The sequence below is a fragment of the Alnus glutinosa genome, chromosome 14 (genome assembly GCF_958979055.1).
Source record: "Alnus glutinosa chromosome 14, dhAlnGlut1.1, whole genome shotgun sequence".
NCBI classification, from domain to species: domain Eukaryota; kingdom Viridiplantae; phylum Streptophyta; class Magnoliopsida; order Fagales; family Betulaceae; genus Alnus; species Alnus glutinosa.
This window is the reverse complement of record NC_084899.1, coordinates 23,279,113-23,300,369: the sequence shown is the minus strand read 5'-3', so window position 1 is coordinate 23,300,369 and position 21,257 is coordinate 23,279,113. Positions and strand designations below refer to the sequence as shown.

Genomic DNA, 21,257 nt, shown 5'->3' with positions numbered 1-21,257 from the left:
CTTTTTTGAAGATCCAGATGCATTCCGTAGCTTCATGTTATAGCCTATATGAAATTCAAATTATACAATAATCATTGCAGTCATTGAATAGAATAGACCTAGCTTTCAGAACCCTACTAGTAACTGGTAAAAGTGACATTTTATTCATATCAAAAGTGCATAACCAGTAATATACAAATTTCATATCAATGAATTGAAATTCTATGCTGAAAGAACCATTTTGATTTCAAAGTCTAACTCTTTCTTCCCCAATTGTGACTGCAAAAGGACATGAAAAATAAAAGATTAGAATAATAGATGATAACATGAATATATACTATTATATTTTCATTACCACATGCAAGCAAAACATTCAAACACTAAATGATTTTGACCCATTAGAAGTAGTGGCACTTACTTGCTGCATTAATCTCTCCAATAATGCGCCTGATAATATTGCTCATGGCTTCAATGGCTGGACCCGCCTCCAAGACATCGAGCTCTTGTTGAACGGCGATGGTTACTAGGGAGGCATCAGATTCGAGGCCCCCAGAGCCATCAGGCATTATAGCAAACCCTGAAGGCTTCAAGAGACTATCTCTCCATATTCCAGAGCAAAAAGCAGTGTCAACAGCTACTTGGGTCATTGGTGATGATATAACAAAGTGGCAAAATTCGTCTTCTAAAGTATCTTGCAACATATATTCATGGTGCTGTCACATCAAAACAACATTTCATATAAGCAAAAAGTCAGTGAAACCATATGAAAAGTAGCAGTTATGTGGAATGGTTCTGTGAAACTACTTTCTTAAGTAAAGTGATGCAGTGTCTATCATCTTCTGTAACACATGTAAAAAGCTCTTCAGACTCTTCCAGAAGGCTTGGCCACTGCAACATACTAAAATGTTAACATTCTACAAAAATGGATACACTAGGAGATTGACACGCAAGCAAATTAATTAAGCATATTTGTAAAGACAGCAGTAAACCTGTAATTTGAAATACTTTTTAACAAGAAATTGGAAAACTGAGAGAGGTGCTGCTTGAACATGGAAGCTAGTCAAGGCAGTGTAATTATTTGAGTCCAATGTGTCAGCATTAATAGTCACATCCCTCAAAACCCTTATTCCTTCATCAGCCAGAATATCCCATTTCCTTCTGTTAGGAGCCTCACTAATGCAGTCAAAGTATTCCTTCTCCATCGACTTGATTAAATTCAGCAGATATAAATGAGCTGTGAAACCCGCAATAATATCAGAAGTCAAATAGCTGTTTTGGAGAAATCATAACAAATGGAACATTAGAAAGCATCCAGCTCCACTTGAAAGTATCTGAACATGCATGAGATATATTGACCAATATTATCAAACAAACAAATAAAAGATGAGACAAATGTATGATACTTCCCACTTATAACCATGCTTCCAAACTTCTAATTTCTAATTTCTTTAAGACAACTTCCGAAGTCTCTTAAAGTCATTTCAGTTCAAAAATAAAACAAATCAACGCATATCATGCATATTTGAGCATTAAGTAAATGCCTATGCACCAAACAAGGCCACTGTTTAGGGCATTATATACCCAAATATCGCATCCCTACTTGGATTATATAATAGCATACCTCGCCATCCCAGTGGCATCTTAACATTGAAAAATTTACTGTCGTTTCGCTTGAACATCTGCAACAATGTCCCAACCCAGCGCTTTGCACAAAATGCGAGTTTCGAGTTGACTATTTCTGAGTACATAGTTTCTTGGACTTGGTGCTCATACACTTCCACATTCTCAATCCATATAACCTGCTCCAGTAGAGAGCCAGAATTGAATAGAAAAATATTTTAGAGTACTAAACATAATCAATATAATCAGAAGGACCCTTCTATCACATCTTAAATAAAGCTTTCTATACTCCATATCATTTTTATTTTTTTTTTAGGCAAAATATTGGTGCCTTTTCACTGACCTCAGAGCCATTGCCATGCTTTCTGATTATCACCCCTGATGGCCTTCGCCGACATTTTACTTCCGATGTAGAATTAGAAGGTTCATGGTCGAAATAATCATTTGACACATCAACTATGACCCATACATCTGCTACGATCTCTCTTAGGCACCTCAAGAAACAGAATTTCCGTATTGGCACCAATGGTGTGGGCAATTGAAATTCAGCATTGACCTAGGAAACATATTAATAAGTATTATTAGAGCCATACTTCACCTATATGGATACAAGGATTAAACAAAATGGATCAGGCATTATAATCTCCAAATGAGAGGCCCAGAAAGCTTACCACCACTATATCAATGATTGTGGGATCAGTATCAATCAACTGCGACAAAACACCAGTTGGCGAATGGATAGATCCACGATGGACAATGCCAGATAATGTTGAAGCCCATACATCCTAAAGGGGAAAAAAAAGAAAAAAGAATGAAACATATATGGGGGAGAAAGAAGAAGGATGAACAGATTCAAATCTTTAGCTGGTGTTTATTTTCCCTGACTAAATGTAAAGCAACATTGACATTACCATGCTTAGTTATGCTTTCATGTTGTAAACTGAGAATTGCACAAATCATTTCATTGGGAGTTAAAGAAAAATGTAGCTGAATTACTAAACTAATCTTTTCAGTATATTAGGAGTTTAAGCTTCATAGGAACTTGGATAAACCATAATTGGTGGATTTGGAGGTCATCCCATTCTATAATGCTAGTCACAAGTCATGTTTGGCAGATAGGTTATGCCAGACTGTAACTATCTTAATCCCAGGGTTAAGAAATCTCACCGCATCCATGAAGACAGAATGCAGATTCTTAGGGGGAATTGGAAGAATTGCAGTCTCAATGGAACATTCAACTCTCATTCCAGGCGCAGGTGGACTCCTGAACCTTTGTTGGAATTCCTCAATTGAACCTAATGCTGGAGTGCCAACAACCCAAGTGTTTGCTTCTAAAGCCATAGCCATGACTTCCTTGAAGGCTGCCTTGGAGATGTTATTTGCCTCTTGCAGTTCTAGGAACTTACTCTCCCTAGAGTCATAATCGATGTCTCTATCCATGGATGCTTGAACTGGATGCTGAAGGGAAGATTGTCTAAAAGCCTGCAACATAAGTATAAATTCATGTCACAGTTACTAGTGTCAAACCAATTACACTAGGCAAGACAAATGAGCTGCAATTTAGAAAAATCTTCAAGGTGGTTTGCTCAGACCAGTTCACTGGTGCTGTCTGGAGCACTACTCCCGGAGCATTGGGCATTATCTTCTTTTCTAGAATGAAGTTTCTCATGGTTAGGAATTTGAGTATTGAAGTCTTGATCCCCCAAAAGCTCTGTATCAGAATCAGTAGTATAGTACTGTAAACACAAACATCATCCCAGAAAATTACTTACGCAATCTACCATTGTCTGATACAGGAAAGGTGAAGCATCAAGATTTTCTTTATTGAGGTGAATTGGAAGCCTCAAGATATTTTTTTCTCTATTACGCTTAATGTAAATCCCGACTTACATTTGCAAAACAATCTCTTGATGTGTAGAAATTAAGCCCAAGTCATTCATGTAAGGGAGAAATAATATCCTCTTATAGCTAGGAATAGTGGTTTTGGATATCTCACCGAATTTTTTCCAATGCTAAGCAAATTTCAGATACATTCCTCACATTAACAAAAATGGACGGAAGACAGTATTCAATTCCAACAAGGTTTTATGTTTTCCAGTAAAAAAGAGTTCAAATAATTGGAGAGAAAATTTGGATCTCAATCCAACATAGCTAAACCTTATCCTCACTTCTTGGGACTGGAGATGCAAACATTTCTCCATTAACGCTTACACATGTTTGTCATGGATTCGTACCACTTTTATGATTAATGATAAACTTCAACTGTCACTTTAAATATATCTGTTGTGAACAAATTAAAAGGCTCATGCAGCAGTGGATCCAGGACTAAACGGATTTGATTTCCAAATGATCACACATTGATGAATGTAGCAGGCATTCATAGAAAGAAGATAATCACCAATTGATCACATTTTCTTGAAGTAAGTAAGATAATCACCTCTCCTTCTTCCATCTTTCCTTCTTCTATGTTTCCTTCTTCCATCTTTCCTTCTTCCATCTTAGATGATTAGATCTCCACCACTTGCTTGAAGTAAGTTGTTATGAAGTAAGAACCTGAGGGACACATAAATACCAAAATTTTCTGCAGTAATACAAAAGAAGGACATGATTATTCGAGAACCACAAGATCCATGCTTGATATATGAAAGCCCTTTTTTTCCACTTATACACTTATCATTACAATTAATAAGTTCAATCAAAATGATATAACCTATAAATATTCAGTAATAGGAATGAGCGCAAAGTATTTTGCACTCAAAAATCATGACAATTAATCGCAACTAACCCAATACTCAGTTTTCCTTGATAAACAAGAATTACAAAACTCAAGCACAAAGTCAGATTAACAAGTAGAAGTGTCTGTAAAATCACCCTAACCCACTAATTAATCAAACTGATTAATACAAAGACGCAGTCTTTCTTGGTCTATAACACTAATTCTGAACTTTATAACTCAAACAGGAACTTCAAGAATCTTAAACTCCAGCAAACTCTTAGAGCACCAAGAAAAAAAAAATATGTATATTTTCAAAGAAAAAAACAAAGAGAAGAGAAGAATCAACTTTACAAAGCAGACTATGAAGCTATAAAAGAAAGATACTCAAAGATTTTTGTTAGAGTACCTCCGAGTGACTGCTCAATCTAAATTTTGAGAGAGAGAAATGGGTGTCTGGGCTTTTTTCCTTTTCTTTCTGTTTGGTTGATCTCCTTCCCGCCGTGAGCTTTTTCGGTTCTGCTTCTTGTTCCGGTAAAATATATATAGTTTTTGGGAGTTGGGGGATCACGTGAGTGGCACGTGATTTGTACTTTAAGAGGGGATAAAATTAATTTTCAATTTTCAACACCCTTAAAAAAATATATACAATTTTGTAACCTCGATTTTTTTTTTTTTTTTAAGGAACCATAACACCTTATTTGCTATTATGAGATCATTACCGACTAAAGATGAATATTTAGTTTTGGCTATGTTTGAATCTTTGATGTATATTCAAGGCGTGGGAACTTTTAGTTAAATTATCAATTGTCCTAAAAACTTAAACGGATAGAAATAGGTAAATTTAATTATCTAATCAATACTTTAACGCTCTCTCTCACGTGTGAGTTCAAACTAATTTTTAATAGGTAAGGTCCAACACGTAAAATATTTAATTAAAATTTGGTGAATAACTTAAACAAGATTCGAACTCATAACTTTTGAGTATGATATCATATTAAATCAACACTTGTCTCAAAAGTTTATGATTACAAAAGATAAATTAAATTATTTAATCAATAATTTAACACTGGCTTAATATATTTTTTTAGGCGGTCGTACCTTGGCAGGCATGTTGTAGTAGAACCTAGAGGTACAGCCTTCCCTTTCCTCCCACTATTTTAATTTTTTCAATGTCCTTTGCTATCTTCGGAGTGCAATATCCCGACTAAAAATAACAAAAATACTCTCCATACTTCTTCTTTTTTTTCTTTTTTCTCTTTTGTTCTCTTTTAATAGGAATTGCTTAATACAATATTTTAACAGCTTAATTAAAGTTGACTAATGGCAATGATATGCGGGAATATTTAGAAAGAAAAAGTCTGATAAGAAACATTATTATATCATACTACATATATAAATTAATCTTTCATTTATCATCCACCCTTAAAGCAATCGAGTGTGTGCTTTGATCAATTAAATTGCCAAGGCATTTGAATAATTGAAAACTCTTTCCTTTTTATACTTCTTCTTTTATTTTTATCTTAATCAACAAGTTCTCTCTTCCAACCTATTGATTACATCTCTCTCTTTCGACTCCTAAACTTTTTAAAAAAAATATTTGATGCTACCTTTTAGTCATCATGAAATAAGTGTCACATTAATTTATAAATGTGATAAGTATCACATAAACTGACACATCGATTATAATAAAAATAATAATTGCACCGATCTATTCCTAGGTAAAGATAAATTGTCATGTGGCTATACATTTCTTCATTATTCAATGACAAATTTATAGTAAAAGTAAAAGGGTGTTCAATCAAGTGCACTTGACGTGCATTATTCATGCCCCTTTAGCGTGTACTACATCATATGTACTCGAGAAAAATACAAAAAAAACTGAGAAAAGAATAATTATTTAACAGTAAGTGAATAAATTTTCATGTTCACATATATTGTTTATTAAAGAACCACACATCAGTTTGAGTGTGATTTAATGTCTTGAGGGGCTAGACAATAAAAGGGCTACAGTAACTCCTTAAAAGAGGTTCAACCTATATTTCTATCTGGGTATGACTATAATAACGTATATTTATTGGGAGTTAATGTCTTGAGAAACTTGAAACTTAAATGGTAAGGGCGCCGAGGCCGAGGACTCTCTCTAGAGGTCATGCCTATGTCCTTCGGGAGTTCAGCTATAGTCTAACTTCAGCCCCATTAGTTCGATCCCAAAACCTACTCCACACCTAACTTAGTTACCCTTTTCCACAGGACCACCACCCTCCCCGGTTAGTTTGAGTGTGCATTTTTATGATGTCTTTATATTTGTTCCGTCTCTTTACTTACTAAAGATTGCTTCAAAGACTTTTTTATTAACCTTTTGAAGTAATTCCCCTGTTTTAGTTGATATTTCAAATCCTAGTCTACTCACTTGCAATATATAGTGAGAGTAAAATACTCATCAAACACCACCATTATTGATCTTCACCCATTAATACAACCGTTGAGGTGGAGCTAGCAAAACATTTAAAGACACTGAAAGCTACCAGGACAAAACTTGTCCAAAAAGTTCCAACCCCACCACCCCCCATCAGTCTATATAGAAAAACCCCAGTGACTCTGTCTTTGTTTTCATCCAAAAACAATCTCTAGAAACGCCCAAGTATTTCCAAACCCTGTCCAGAACCATGCATGTCTTGGAAACAAATTCCACAGATTTCCAAACGGGCTTGCCAGCAAAAGCTCTCTCTCTCTTTTCCATTTCTCCGCTTTCCTTCATCACATTTTTTGTGTTCTTTCCCTCTGCTATGATTGCTGCAGACAACACAAACTTGGTCTACAAGGGCTGTGCAGACCAAAAATTCCAAGACCCAACTGGGATTTACTCACAAAACCTCGAGACCCTTTTGTCTTCTCTGGTTTCACAATCTTCACAGAAAACTTTCTCCAACGCCACCTCTGGTGGAGGCCAAAATGACATCATGGGTCTGTACCAATGCAGAGGGGACCTCAGTGGCCCTGACTGCAACAACTGTGTGAGCAAGGTGTCAGCCATGGCTGACAAGCTCTGTGGCAAAGCTATAGCTGCTAGGATCCAACTGAGCGGCTGTTACCTGCGTTATGAGGTTGTTGGGTTCAAACAAACTTCTGATACTGAGTTGTTGTACAAGTCGTGTGGATCAACTCAAGTAAGTAAAAATGGGTTTGAGCAGAAAAGGGAGACAGCTTTTGATATGGTGGATAGTGAGATTAAGAGCGATGGCGGTGCCGCTGGCGCTGGGGGTTTGTTTTACACAGGAAGCTACGAGTCAGTGTATGTGTTGGGCCAGTGTGAGGGTGATTTGGGCAGTGACAGTTGTGTGGATTGTCTGAAGAGTGCTGTGGACCGGGCCAAAGATGAGTGTCATGATTCAATCTCTGCCCAAGTGTATCTCCAAAAGTGCTATGTTAGCTATAGCTATTACCCAGATGGTGTCCCTAGCTTATCTTCAGCATCAGGTAAAGATAGAGACAAAAAATCTTTATCATATACTCCTTTTACAGATAAAGTAATATACTTGGTGTTTGCCCGGTTGGAAGGCCAGAAAAATCACCTTCAGAAGGGGAGGGGGATCCTCACCCTTCTTGTTTCTCCGAGAATTGAAATAAATATAAGGCTCTGCAAAATATTTTTTTTGTTAGAAAATGTTTTGAGCCCGATCATTTTAAGGAAAATCATTTCAACTGAATTTTTATGAGTTTCGTTCGTACGGAAAATCAATATCAGCGACGGCGGCGGCTGGAGGTCGCTGACGGCGTAGAATGAAATGCGAGAGAAAGCAATGAGAAGTTCTAATTCAAAAAATGAATTACCAAATTTTTTATTTTTATTTTTTTAAGAAAAATGAAACCATTTTATGTCGCTTAAATTATGTTTTTCTGATTAATTGAAAATGTTTTGAGTTTGATTAAGATTTTTGGTCGTACCTAACACCAAAAATTAAGTAAAAACATTTTTCAAAAAAGCTTTACATCAAAACAAACTAGTACTTCTTCTATGAATGACACTAGTACTTCTTTCAGGCTTCCTTTATACATTGGCAGATGTCATGATTTAGGGAGGGCCTGGGTGGTTTCTATTTTATTGTTTTATTGTTCTGGAAATTAAAAACCAAATGATTATGTGTGGTCTCTATGTGTGATTGGGATTGATGGGTCCTTAAGTTCTATATTTACTCTTGTGGTACCATATAGGGTCAAGCTTTAATCCCTGTGATATGTTTGATTGGTATAGGGGCTGGGCAAGAACACACAGAGAGGACAGTAGCCATTGCAGTAGGAGGTTTGGCAGCTTTTGGCTTTGTTATTGTTTGTCTGTTGTTTCTTAAATCAGTGATGAAGAAAAAAGGTGGTAAGCGTGGAGGCTGAGTTTGATTGCTCATATATATATATATATACATACATGTTAGTATTCCTGGCTCTCTTACCCTTAATTACATCTTTTCTGATCACTTTGCTTGGTGACCATATATAATTGACAATTATGTCATTACATGCAGATTATTTGTTGAAGTTTGCAATGCTTTATAAAGATCGGTGGGTCTAATTTTTTGACAGTAGCTTTTATATGAGAGTAACAGAAAGTAAAGTTAGGCAGAATTTTATTGGGGAATGTGAAGGGATAAGATACTACTAACTTTAGCAGCAGTTTGTTTCCTCTGAATGTGAATGTACAAAGGATTTAGAGCTGTTAATGTATATCCATAAAGTAAACTTCAATTCTTTTAATATAGTGATTCGTGTTGCTGCAAGTTTAGTAGCTGACGTGATAAGTTTTACATGAACTGTTTATATTTTAAGTAACTGACGTGAGTAATAAGTATACTATAATGTCGGTATAGAAGATACTTAAATATAGCACTTTCTTTTGAACCAAGTACTGGTAATCAATTGAACTCCAGCCAAGTATGAACATGAGTTGGAAAGCATATATTGGTTTGTTCCCTCAGCCACACGTTATAGAACACACATTGCATGGTGGGTGATCATGATGCAACTTTTAGCAAGAAAAGCCATAGCAAGTATACTTTGATTATGTCACTGAATCTTTCTCTTCACAATCTTGGATATTGGGGTCCATCATTTCCTTTGTTTCCAAACTGGTCCAATCAACTAAGATGTTTGTGAATGAATATATTATATAAAGTCAGTTTTTACCCAAAGGGCTGCATAATATTTCGAACAAGTATAGACTAGGAGTTTAAGATAGCCTACATATCTGGCCAGGTATACAAAACCATTGAATATTTTTAGGGTTGGCCATTTGTTATTGGATGGATTCTTGGATGTTTTCAACAAGATTGTTAGTTGATCATTTTAACCTCATACCTTCGTAATTAAGCAATGATCTTTCTCTTTTCTTTTTCTTTTTCCTTTTCTTGTTTGTGTGTGTTGGGGTAACTCCTGTGTGGCAATGATTGAGACCTTTTGCATTTCTTAAAAAATAAAAAATAAAATAATAATAATAATAATAATAATTAAGAACATCACAATCACCACTACGTTTAGAACCACTTTAGTTGGACTTTGGTTGCAATTAACTAAGAGTGTTTTAGTTGGACTTTGGCTGCAATTAAGTAAGAATATATATTGTTAAGGTGCTACTGCTTTTATTATAAATTTCTTATAAACTGACGTAGTTCTTATCATAACAGCAATTAAAATATTTACAAACTGGCTTGACAGTTCACGTGGCACTCGTAACGCTATCCGCCAATCACTAAAATGTTGAAATCTGTAGTATTTCGAGCATTTTTTACTAAGTAAATTATTATTTTTGCGATTGAAACTTTATGAATAAGTTAAGTTACATAATACGATAGGCATTACATATTAAATTATATTACATAAAATGTATTATCCCAAGCATTAATGTATTACATATTAATGGGCAACTTATATGATAAGCATGGACTACATTCTGGAAAGTCTTAATCAAGAAAACAAGTATGCTCACAAAGAGGCCACGTAGACACGTTGTAATTAAAGAAGAAGAAGAAGACTGTTAGGGCCACCACCATTAACAAACTGTCAAACCATAAACAGCCTGCTTAATTACTGTCTGATTCACAAAGAAACGTAAAAGTCTAATTTATCCTGTCAAAACTATGCTTTATAGTACTAGAATTGTTATTTCTCTAACTCCTTTAAACTTTTATTCAACTCCAATATTTTTTTTTTAAAAAAAAAAATCAATAATTGGATATATAAAACCCACGTATAGAAAAAAATATAGGAAAATCACATTTAATCCCTAAGTTTTCATCTTATTTAAATTTTATCATTGAGTTTTCAATTTTAAGAATAAGGTCCTTAAGGTTTACTCAAATTTTAAATTGGTATCTCTATCACTTTACTGTCAAAGTTAACAATTCTCTATTTGTCATGTGCGTCTCATTTTGACACATCGGGGTCTATATCAGCATAAAAGTTAATGATTTTTCCTCTAACACTACAAATCTAGGAGATTAAGATGACAAATAATATAGTTCTTTTGTTTTGTTTTTGGAGTTCTTTTGTTTTGTTTTTTTAATGGATAATTTGACGCTTAATGATAGACGTTGTTATTAGATGTTGATATGAATGCTAGCATGTCAATTGAGACACACGTGAAGTATGACAAACCATTCATTTTGATGGAGAAGTTATAGAAATACCGATTTAAAATCTTGGCAAAACCTAATGACTTTACTTTTGAAATTAGAAACCCAAAAGGACTAAATTCAAACTAGATAAAAACCTAAGGACTAAATATTTGGATAGGAATTGGAGAAATAGTATTCTCTTATATTATATGGACAAAATGCATAAAATTGACACGTGTTCTGTATCATATAATTTTTACATGCTTTTTTAACATAATGTCAAAAACTTTTTTAAATAAAATTTTCTTTAACTCTGTTAATGCTATTAAAAAAATATGTATTCTCGTATGCTCAAATGACATGTGACAATTTTATAAATTCCGTCGGAAAAATTTCCTACCACCCACTTTGATGTTATTATGTTTTAGTATTTTAAAAATGCCATATAACTAGCATGTGACTTTTAACTTTTACCTTTTCACGAAGTTAGATGAAAGATAAATGGCTGCTATTATAAATAACCTCTTTTGAGTCATTGTCGGCAGCCTTTTCTTCCCTAATATATGAGATTTCACACACGAGTTCTTGAACTATTTGGAGCCTAGAAATTGATCTTTTATTGGTGCAACTTCAATCTGATATGATATATGGATCACTTGCTTTTGCAACACAAAGAGTGGCAAAAACAGCAAAGTACATACACATATTTTCGGATTGGTTTAGCTAGCCTTTTTCCTAGGGAGCCAATTCATAAACTAATTCCCCAGCAGTGAGTTGATGTTCACAAAGCCTGTTCTTTTATTGTTCTCCTTAGGCTATATGCAAAATTTTGTAAAAGGATTTTGGGATAATAGGCTGTTGGAATTTCACAAAATTTCAACTACTCAAGAGAAGGAAGTTGTGAAACCTAGACAGGTAGGTCTTGCATCTTAAGCTGTCCGGAACAAGGTAGCTTAATAACAGCGGATTTTCATCCGAAAGCTTGTATAAATAAAACTTTGAAAGAATTGAAAATATTACTACATGTCGGCAAATACTAAATTGTAGCTATGAAGGTTGCATGGATATGTCATTGCTGAGTTATCTATAACATAGCACTTTAAAATACAGATCCATCCTCTAGTGAAGCGTTTGACAAAAGTTAATAAACCTCTTTCTAAAGTTTATCTTATTCCACCAAATGGATATATTCCTTCCAATGCTATCAAAGACACATATGGAAGTTCCAAACCAATCGAGATGAATGTTTATATTCTATGTACAGTACATATAAAAAACACCACATGAATGATCCGCATTCAAATTTTTAGTGAGTTCAAATAACACAGTAATACATTCATGTTTCCCTAATGATCTTTGCCTAAGAGGTTAGAATTTTCTTTTCTTTTTTTTTAAGTAAGTAAATCAAGTCTTATTGAAAACGTAAGACACCCCTAAGTATACCAGAAGTATTCAAAAGAAATCATCTAACTAGAAAAAAAAAAAAAAAGGAACAAAAAAATCGACAAAACTAAGCGACAGTGGGGACAAAAAAGCCACCGTCAAAAGATACAGAGTACAAAAAAACGAAGCTAAAATATTCTCCATGGAACTCTCCAAATCCTCAAAACACGTAAGATTTCTTTTCTTCCAAACACACCAAAAAATAAAAATAAAAATAAAAATGCAGATTGACACAATTTTCCAAATCGCAGCACTCATCGACCTTTCAGAATTCCACCAACAAGCAAACAAGTCAATAACTCTTATAGGCATAACCCAAGACATACCAAATCAAGTAAAGAAAGCATTCTACATAACGAAAGCCACATTGAATTGAAGAAGAAGGTGGTCTACTGATTCTTCATTGCTCTTGCACAAGCAACATCTGTCCACTATGATAACATGCTTCTTCCTGATATTATCCACTGTAAGGATCTTACCAAGGGCCGCTGACCAAGAAAAAAAACCGTCCTCAAAGGAGCATGAGTCCGCCACACACTCTTCCAAGGGAAACAATTACCTTCAAAGCAAGCCAATGAGCTAAAGAAGGACTTGACTGTGAACAGGCCTCTCTTGGAAGAGACCCACCAAAGCCTATATGCACAATCTCTACTCACAATGGCTGAGTGCAACACTTGGAAGAAGGAAGCAAAGATATTCACTTCTCAATCATATGCCTCTCTAACAAAGCTCATGTTTCACTGAGTAAAACCGCTTAGAATCTCCATATTATCCGCAGCTGAGGCATCCTTCACACGATCAATACCAAAGTGAACAAGAAACACTACCTTCAGAACCGTATCCCTGCACCACAGATCATGCTAGAATTGTGTCCTAACCCCATCCCCATCTCAAATCTAGCAAAATTAGAGAAAGTCTCCCACTTTTCCTGATGTTCTTCTACAAACCCACCCCAAAGACACCTACAGGCTTAAGGAAGCACCATCCGCCCCACAATTACAAACTATCAAACTTGGAGTCCACCGCAATTCTCCACCAAGCATCTCTCTCAGTCCCAAACCGCCACAACTATTAACCTAGCAAAGTGCGGTTGAACATCACCAAGTTCCTGATACCCAGCCCTCCCTTTGATAGGGTATGAGGTTTATGAGCATTTCATTTTTTTTTTTTCCCTAAGTACCTCATACCTCAAGCATCATCTAAGTTTAAGACCTACTTTTGATTTCTGTACCAACCCAAGATAAAAGAAAGTAAAAGATAATAGATAACAAAAAAATAAAATAAAAAAAGCGGGGAGAAAGAACCAGCATAAAAAGCAGAGGGTCAAAAAAAGCATTTGCATGTGAAATTAGTCTACTTCTCATCTCCATCTTTTACCCACTCATTCCTACTTAACAAAAAAATAAAATCTTTTACCCACTCATTCCCCTAGCATTCTCACACAAATTGGATCTCTGCGGCAGTAAATTGACATAATGGCAAGAAATCATGATTAACAACAGTATGTCTCGGCCATTCTTTTTCAGTCATATGTATACCAACATTATTCACCAGTAACAATGTTTGAGAATCAAACACAGGTCACTGATCCTTACAAGCAAACATAGCAGATGACAAAGACCAGCTATTATGAGTAAGCACAGAAATCAAGGATCTTAAAACTAAAATTAAAGCAGCCAGACTTTCAAACTTTGCAACTGTAAACTAAGCTCTATGAAAACCACTGTAAATTAAGCTTGGGGCTAATTGGTTTGTATACATGTTGCATGCAGATAATACACCTTAAGGAAAACTATATCATAAACCTCAAATGCAATGCAAGTTTCCATTATGTATAACTACAGCAACATTAAGGAATGAACTGAATTTTCTGATTTCACCAATTCAACCCATCAGTCAAACCAAAAGAAACTGACCTCACAGCCTGCCGGTTGAATAGTTCGGTTTTAATAAACTCCACTCTCACCTAAGTCTCTCAATGGCTCTCAAGTCTCCCCTCTGTCAATTTAACACAACAAAGCATTAATCCTAAAAACTTGTGGCCCCCTACCTCTCAACTCCCTGAAGTCCATTATTCATTGTACTACAAAATCAACTCTATTCAATATTGACAACAACAATCAACGACTTCGAACAAACTGTAATATCCGGAGCATGCAATTGATTACAAATCAAGAAAAAAAGAACTGACTATGGACTCTGCATAGAAAATACTACGTTACAACAAGGATCTATATTCAAAAATTCCTTGAATATCGACCAAAATTTCTATTAGTGAGATAGTAATCAACATGATATGATTCCAATTCCTGCACCCAAAACAGAAAAAAATCAAAGCATGCTACTAAAATTTTAGAATCATGTTACAACTACAACAAATTGATTACACAATTCATCACCGTTCAATCATCTCATACTACAATGCTGAAGTAATTCATCGTCTCTCGTAAACCTTGAACAGCATTCATATCATGAAAACAATTTTAACCTTGAAGTTTTGGCATAAATTGTAGAATCACATAAATTCCTATTTCGACTTCTCGTTTCAATTTCTCAAAATACATCAAAGAGAACTTATCTGAGCAAAATACATGGTTATTGGTTAAGCAGCTAAATCCCGCCTTTTTAACGCAAACGAGAAACCCTAAGACTAACATAATGCAAATAATTGCAAAACCCCAAACCCTAGAGGTACACAACCATATCAAATCCAGACTCACAGATCAAACTGAATAGCGGTACCAACGTGGTTGTTATGGGTTCACTTCGGGGGCTGGGATGGGGTGCCGAGGAGGCTGGCCTGTTGGAGCTCGAGCTCGTTGAGCTGCTGCTCGCGGTCCATCTGGATGATGAGGGGCACCACCAGGACGAGGAAGGTGGTGCCGGCGATCCACGCGGCCTTGCCGGTGCTCTTCAGGAGCTTCTTCGCCACGAACGAGGCGTCGCACGCCGCCTGCCTGCCTCGCAACACGATGGGCGACCCCCTCAGCCTCGCGATCACGCCGCTGCTGGTCTCACCGCTCTTCGCGCCCCGCCTCTCCGGCAGGGACACTCCGCCTCTTCGGGGTTGGGACGCCATAGCGAGGGAAACGGAGGGTGGGTGGCTGAGCACGAGGGTTTTAACTCTACAAAGAGTTCGACAATTTTTTATTATTATTATTTTTTTCTTTTTCTTTTTCTTTTTTAAGTAAAGAGTTTGACAATTGAGTAATGGCTATATATTATTTTCAAAAAAAAAAGAAAAAGAAATGGTTATATGCCTTTATTACACATTTTATCTCATAACTATCAGCAGTCCCACTCCCAACCAATCTTTAATTTTATTTTTTTTTAACCTTCAAGAGTTGGTTGAATTTGTTTTTTGTTTTTATTTTTAATTAAAATTAATTTAAGGATGGATTAAGCATATCACATCAGATAAAAATACTTTGCTAGGAGAATGCTAAATAGCATATTTCTATTGTAATAAAAAAAAAATGCCATTTAACATTTTCCCAGCAGTCTCTGCTGACGTAGCATGCTCAATTCACTCTTCAATTTTTTTTTCCTTTTTTAATTAAAATTGATTTAATGATGGATGGACAACAATTAGCAACAAATTGAAGTATAAGAAAGTGACACGTGTTCTTAAAGCATGTGAAAAGCACATTATTTCTTGGTATAATTGTACTATTGGTCCTTGTGATATACTATAATTATTTTTCACTCCCTACAGTTCAAAAAGTTCATAGGAGGTCCTTGTGATTAGCAATAATTATAAATCGATCCCTGTAGTCAAATTCTATTAAAAATTTTAAAAAATTCTGTCAAATGTCACGTTAGTACCACGTGTCGCCATCTTATTGACGACACATGGTACTAACGTGCCATTTGACATAATCTGTTAAAATTTTTAACGAAATTTGACTATATAGATCGATTTGTAATTATTGTTAACTATAGAAAATGAAAAATAAATATGACATGTCACATGGACTAATAGTACAATTATTCATTATTTTTTATTAATACTATTCAAAAAATATATGTTTCAACAATGCTAAAAAACACGTGTTACTTTTAAGGTGGACAAATTATCTGATTGTCGCCACCGACAATTACCTAACTGCCTTGAATATCCGATTGATAATCGGTGAAGATTTTTTTTTTGTAAGCTACTGACCTGAACCGACATAAGTGAAACAGCGTCTTTTACTCCAAGGCTGACACAATATATTCATCCTTATATTTTTTTTCTCTTCTGTAAACTAAACCCTAACCTAGCAGCCCCCACTCCCGGTCCCCTCCCCCTCCCTCCCTCCTCTCTCTCTCTCTCTCTCTCTCAAACTCCTTAGTCCGCCCATTTTAGGCAAGCCGAGACACACTGTTTCTTCCCCTGCGTCTCCGGTTGTTCAAGGGTGCTGCTGAGACCACGATTGGGCTTCCCTTAAACAACATCATCTTGACCAAATTAGGGGTAACTTAATTCTCGAATTTTCAAGGCTTTGTAGATAGTAGTGGTTGAATCTGATTGACGTGGGTTGTAATTCTTTGGGGTTTCTATCTTTCGCTATAGCCCACGGATAATTTGTTAACCGATTAACCGACCAAATAGTTACCAAATTACCCGACAATTTCGAAATTCATGCTTAATGGAAAATAGTCGGGTAATTACCCGACAATTTCAGGTAGAAAATCAAAAGCCTTATTTTTGACACTGAATCACTCGATACCCAAGGCTTAGTCACTTTATTAGACTCGTTTGTTAGGGCCAGCAAAAACGGGTTGAAATGTTGGGTTCGGGTTAACTCGTTTAATTTGCCAACCTGTTGAGGGTTAACATTGATACAACCTGTTTGACTAAAAGGGTTAGATCTGTTTGACCTTAATACGACCCATTAAAATAACAGATTAACCTTAATACGACCCATTAAAATAATTGGTTAACACGATACGACCCGTTGATCGATTTATTAAACGGGTCTCGTTGGATTGACATGTCTCAATAGGACTTGTTTTGGTTCAACTTTAAGTTCGACAACTTGAAAAAAAAAAAAAAAAAAAAACTCAGACTAATTATTTTACTCTTTGCCTTTCTGGTTCAAGTTCTAACTCAATAAAATAAAAAGATTTGTTTTGTCTTTTGTGAGTTTTTTTTAGTTTAGTCTTTACTCTTTAAACAGTTAGAAAAATAAAGAAGTAATACAATTATTTAGATTTACTTTTTTAATGTCGAAAAAAAAAGTTTTAAGTATACGGGTCAAACGGGTTGAACCGTTAATGACTTGTTTATTAAACATGTCAATCAGGTCAACCATTTTATGACCCAAATCATTTTAAGCTTAACCTTAATCTCTTAATTTCGTGTCGGATTCGTGAGTCGTGTCAAAAATTATCAGTCTTAAGCTTGTAACTAATTTTTGTTTAAGATAAATTGAGCATGTCACGTCAATTGAAAATGTTAAAAAAATGCTGAAACAGTTCTAAATAGCATATTTCATTGTCACATCAGCATTTAGAGCGGTGAATCACTCCAAATAACCAAATAACTTAAATAAGGATGACCAAATTAAAACTACCTTGGGGATAGCCAAATACTCTCTTCATCATAAAGAAAGCCCATACCAAACCACCTACCATCATCAAGGGTACAGATCCAACACCAGCATCAAATCCCATAAAACCATTCACACCCAACCCCTCCACAATATACAATGCCTATACACTTACGTGTTCTTCTAAAGGGCCCTCACTGCAAGCAAGTCAGAGCAGCTGGAGAATCCTTTCTTCTTGGTTTCCAAGTCAAGAAATGGAAATGGCACTTTTCAGACGTTCCACATGCTTCTTACCTTCTGTTTCAGTCTACGTACACTTTTCCTAAACTATATATACAAATATCGCTACTTCCTTGCTCGTAGCCATTCATGCTTCAAGAAGTTAAAGAACCACCACTCGTCTCTCCTTTCATCTTCTCAACCAAACAAGGCTCACAAGTGAGTATGTTTTTTCTTTTGTTGTTGTAAATTAAGTTGTGATCTCATATATAATAATCGTTAGAATAATTCTATTTAGTAGACTGTTATACTTAATTAAGCCTTTTGCTTTGGGGTTTTAAGTGTATGCAAGTGTGAAGGTGAGGGTAAACAAACAAGATGATCAATTTTCCCTCCCAAGTGATAATGAATCATTGCTGATTCTGAGGATTAAGGACTCCCTATCCATTGGAGGTAACCTGTTTGCCCTGCTCGATCTATCATCCATTAACATTCAAGTTTTACTTACGAGCTTGTAATATTTCAATCTCGAACAAATTTTTCCTATAAATTGGATCATAGGAATTCGGTTTATTAAATTAACGTGAGTTCTAAAATACATGTTTCTTACGTACATTTTTAAAGTGCACATGAAAATTGAAAATATACGTGAGAGTGAGAATCACATGAATTTTGAATGTGTTGGTTTAATAGATTGAGTTAGTGAAAATTTTGAATATATTGCTTTCACAGCCGAGGACAACCAGAGCCATTCTTCGCCTTCTCTTGCCATAATCACAAAGATTTCTACCTTTGGTAAGATACTAAGACCCGTTTGTTAACATTTTTTGGATGGCGTTTTTTATTTTTTTTTGTTTAAAAAAGGTGTTATAATGTGATATAAATATGAAAATAATTTTGGGTATTTTGCCGTTTGAGTTATTTATTAATATTTTTTGTTTTTAGTAGTCTTGTTTTCTTTTTTCTTCTTAATACTAAGCAACTTTTGTTTATTTATCAAAGAAAATATATTTCTTCTCAGGAACAGTGAAGAACATTGCACATACTCATAAAAATACCAAATCAAATATTAGAGCTAATTCAGCTCCACCTCCGCGAGCCGTCTTGTCCAGTCCAGGTAATATTTATATTTTGGGACTCTGGACAGTCTAAGATGTGAGACCAATCTATCCTCTTTTATGAGTTGTTTGAATTGACTGCAATTCGATATAGGGTGCATTTTTTGACCCTTAATGCCATTAACTTGCTACTATGTTTTCAGACAATGATGGGATGATTGGAAGCAGAAACAAATTGATGGAAGAAAAATGTTGGCATTCTAGACCAAAAGAGAAGATGCCTGCAGCCCAAAATAAGGTCAAGGCAGCAAGGCCTCTGAGCACCAAAAAAGGCTCCAAGGAAGTATCAGATAATAAGCAAAGGAAACTTCATGAACCTTCATGCCTTTAAATATGCCATATGCCTAGTTGCTTTTGAATATGCCAAATGCCTTGGTGGCTTCTTGATGCTTGGTTTCAAACTTTTCAAGTGTAATGTTTTTCAAATTGTAGGGGGAATATTCAATTGAAATGGAGTGAAATTTAGAGTCACAGGGGTCGAAGACTCGTGACCTTTGCTCTTAAAAATTGAAAGTAAACGACGGAAACAATATTCGAACTAATAATTTTTTTATTTGATATATGTTAAATAACTACTTGTCCTAAAAGTTTAAGCGGATATAAATAATAAATTTAATCATTTGACTAATATTCTAACACTTTCCCTAACGTATGAGCTCAAATTCCTCCGTAATACGTGATGCCTTAAATGTAGAACATTTAATTGAAATTGAAGAAAAATTGTAGAATCAAGGTTCAAACTTATACCTTAACTTTGATACCATGTTAAATCACCACTAAGCTTTTAGAATAAGTAGCGATTTACTATTTTGCTTGACTATTTTATTGAAACCCTTGTTCTTCCCTGTACATAATCATAATAGGGCTATAAGATGATTTAGTAAAAAAAAAAAAAGGCTTTATTTTACTGAGTGTTGGCTGTGCTGTTACGAGTATTATCGCTTTTACTGCAAATTTCTTATAAACTGATGTGGCAATCCACGTGTCACTTACCATGTCAGCCACTAAATAATCAAATTTACCAATCAAAATTTGTTGCTTAATTAATTTTTTCAACAAATGGTACGTGACACTTACATGACTGTCGCGTGAGTTTGTAAATAAATTGTAATAAACACTATAATACCCTAAACATTTTCTTAATCTCATCAATGCAAAATAATTGGATTTTTTTTTTTGTTGAGTAAAAGCAAAATAATGCGGGAGTTGTTTATTAACAAAATACTCATCATAATTGATAATTTGATACACGTACCAAATTGTAATTTGGAAATTTTCATATGTGATCATACTTTATTCCCTTTTTGATGAAAAAAAGAAAAAGCAATATTCACTTTTTAAAAACATTTGTTTGAAGAATATGAAAACCTCTTATAAAATTCAAAACAATGATAGATCCATCTATTTTTTTTTTTATTTTTTTATTTTTTTTATGAGTATACTTAAAAATTATAAACTATACTATTATAATAATGAAATAAATGGTAATAGCAATGACAATGGTATTATGGTATAATTATAGCAATAGTGATGGTTACCATTAATAATAATAGTGGCAACAACGACATGTCAAAAATGAGAATTGACGGTGGAAGTCATGTTTGAAAAAAAATTTGTATGTAAAGTCTATAAAAGAAAATTCATTTTGTAAATTTTTTAAAAGTGTTTATGAAACAAGAAGAAATAATAGTATTTCGCAAAATAAAAAAAGTAAAAAAAATGCTAGAGTTAGACTCCACTGCGGTGGCCACACTGAACTATCTTGGCAGTCACTGACTTTAACAGTTAATGCAAAGCTGCCAAACGGTCCTTGTAGCCATCATGAGACACCCGATCCATTTGATGGTTGTTTAGTAGTTGTCAGACGTATTAGTGACCATTGAGGTGGCGTGGCTATTGCCATCATCGGTCAGGCGGCCATCAATAGCCGGTACATCAATCTCTATTTTATTTTTATTTTTTTACATATAACAAGATAGCCTCTCCACATTTGAAAAAAAAAAAAATTTGTACAAAGTTCTTACTT

The 21,257-nt window shown here is 34.9% G+C and overlaps 4 protein-coding genes across 6 annotated transcripts; 2 read left to right on the top strand and 2 right to left on the bottom strand.

Moving 5' to 3' along the window:
* Positions 1-103: 103 nt before the first annotated feature.
* On the bottom strand, positions 104-4,833 carry LOC133857998 (homeobox-leucine zipper protein HDG3-like). 2 transcript variants are annotated; one of them, XM_062293401.1, is made up of 11 exons: positions 4,722-4,833; positions 4,037-4,180; positions 3,192-3,335; positions 2,767-3,081; positions 2,271-2,384; positions 1,943-2,155; positions 1,601-1,778; positions 969-1,213; positions 784-867; positions 398-692; positions 104-258 (listed from the first exon to the last, which is right to left on the bottom strand). In XM_062293401.1, exons 2-11 carry the CDS (start codon positions 4,094-4,096, stop codon positions 227-229), a joined length of 1,680 nt encoding a protein of 559 aa, XP_062149385.1. In that variant the 5' UTR covers positions 4,097-4,180; positions 4,722-4,833; the 3' UTR covers positions 104-226. The 2 variants fall into 2 exon arrangements, with proteins under 2 accessions (XP_062149385.1, XP_062149386.1); XM_062293402.1 differs by lacking the exon at positions 3,192-3,335.
* A 1,629-nt stretch (positions 4,834-6,462) lies between these two features.
* Positions 6,463-9,084, top strand: LOC133856485 (plasmodesmata-located protein 1-like). Of its 2 annotated transcripts, XM_062291522.1 has the most exons (3): positions 6,463-7,792; positions 8,568-8,737; positions 8,833-9,084. In XM_062291522.1, the coding sequence occupies exons 1-2, from the start codon at positions 6,982-6,984 to the stop codon at positions 8,699-8,701; spliced, it is 945 nt and encodes a 314-aa protein (XP_062147506.1). In that variant the 5' UTR covers positions 6,463-6,981; the 3' UTR covers positions 8,702-8,737; positions 8,833-9,084. The 2 variants fall into 2 exon arrangements, with proteins under 2 accessions (XP_062147506.1, XP_062147505.1); XM_062291521.1 differs by having other exon boundaries at positions 6,464-7,792; positions 8,568-9,084.
* A 5,667-nt stretch (positions 9,085-14,751) lies between these two features.
* Positions 14,752-15,510, bottom strand: LOC133856508 (mitochondrial import receptor subunit TOM9-2-like). The gene has a single exon (XM_062291556.1). The coding sequence runs from the start codon at positions 15,437-15,439 to the stop codon at positions 15,122-15,124; it is 318 nt and encodes a 105-aa protein (XP_062147540.1). The 5' UTR covers positions 15,440-15,510; the 3' UTR covers positions 14,752-15,121.
* A 2,756-nt stretch (positions 15,511-18,266) lies between these two features.
* On the top strand, positions 18,267-19,763 carry LOC133856910 (uncharacterized). Its single transcript, XM_062291956.1, has 5 exons — positions 18,267-18,332; positions 18,456-18,566; positions 18,846-18,908; positions 19,135-19,230; positions 19,375-19,763. Coding segments are annotated over exons 1-5 (459 nt in total). The 5' UTR covers positions 18,267-18,331; the 3' UTR covers positions 19,563-19,763.
* The last annotated feature ends 1,494 nt before the right edge of the window (positions 19,764-21,257 follow it).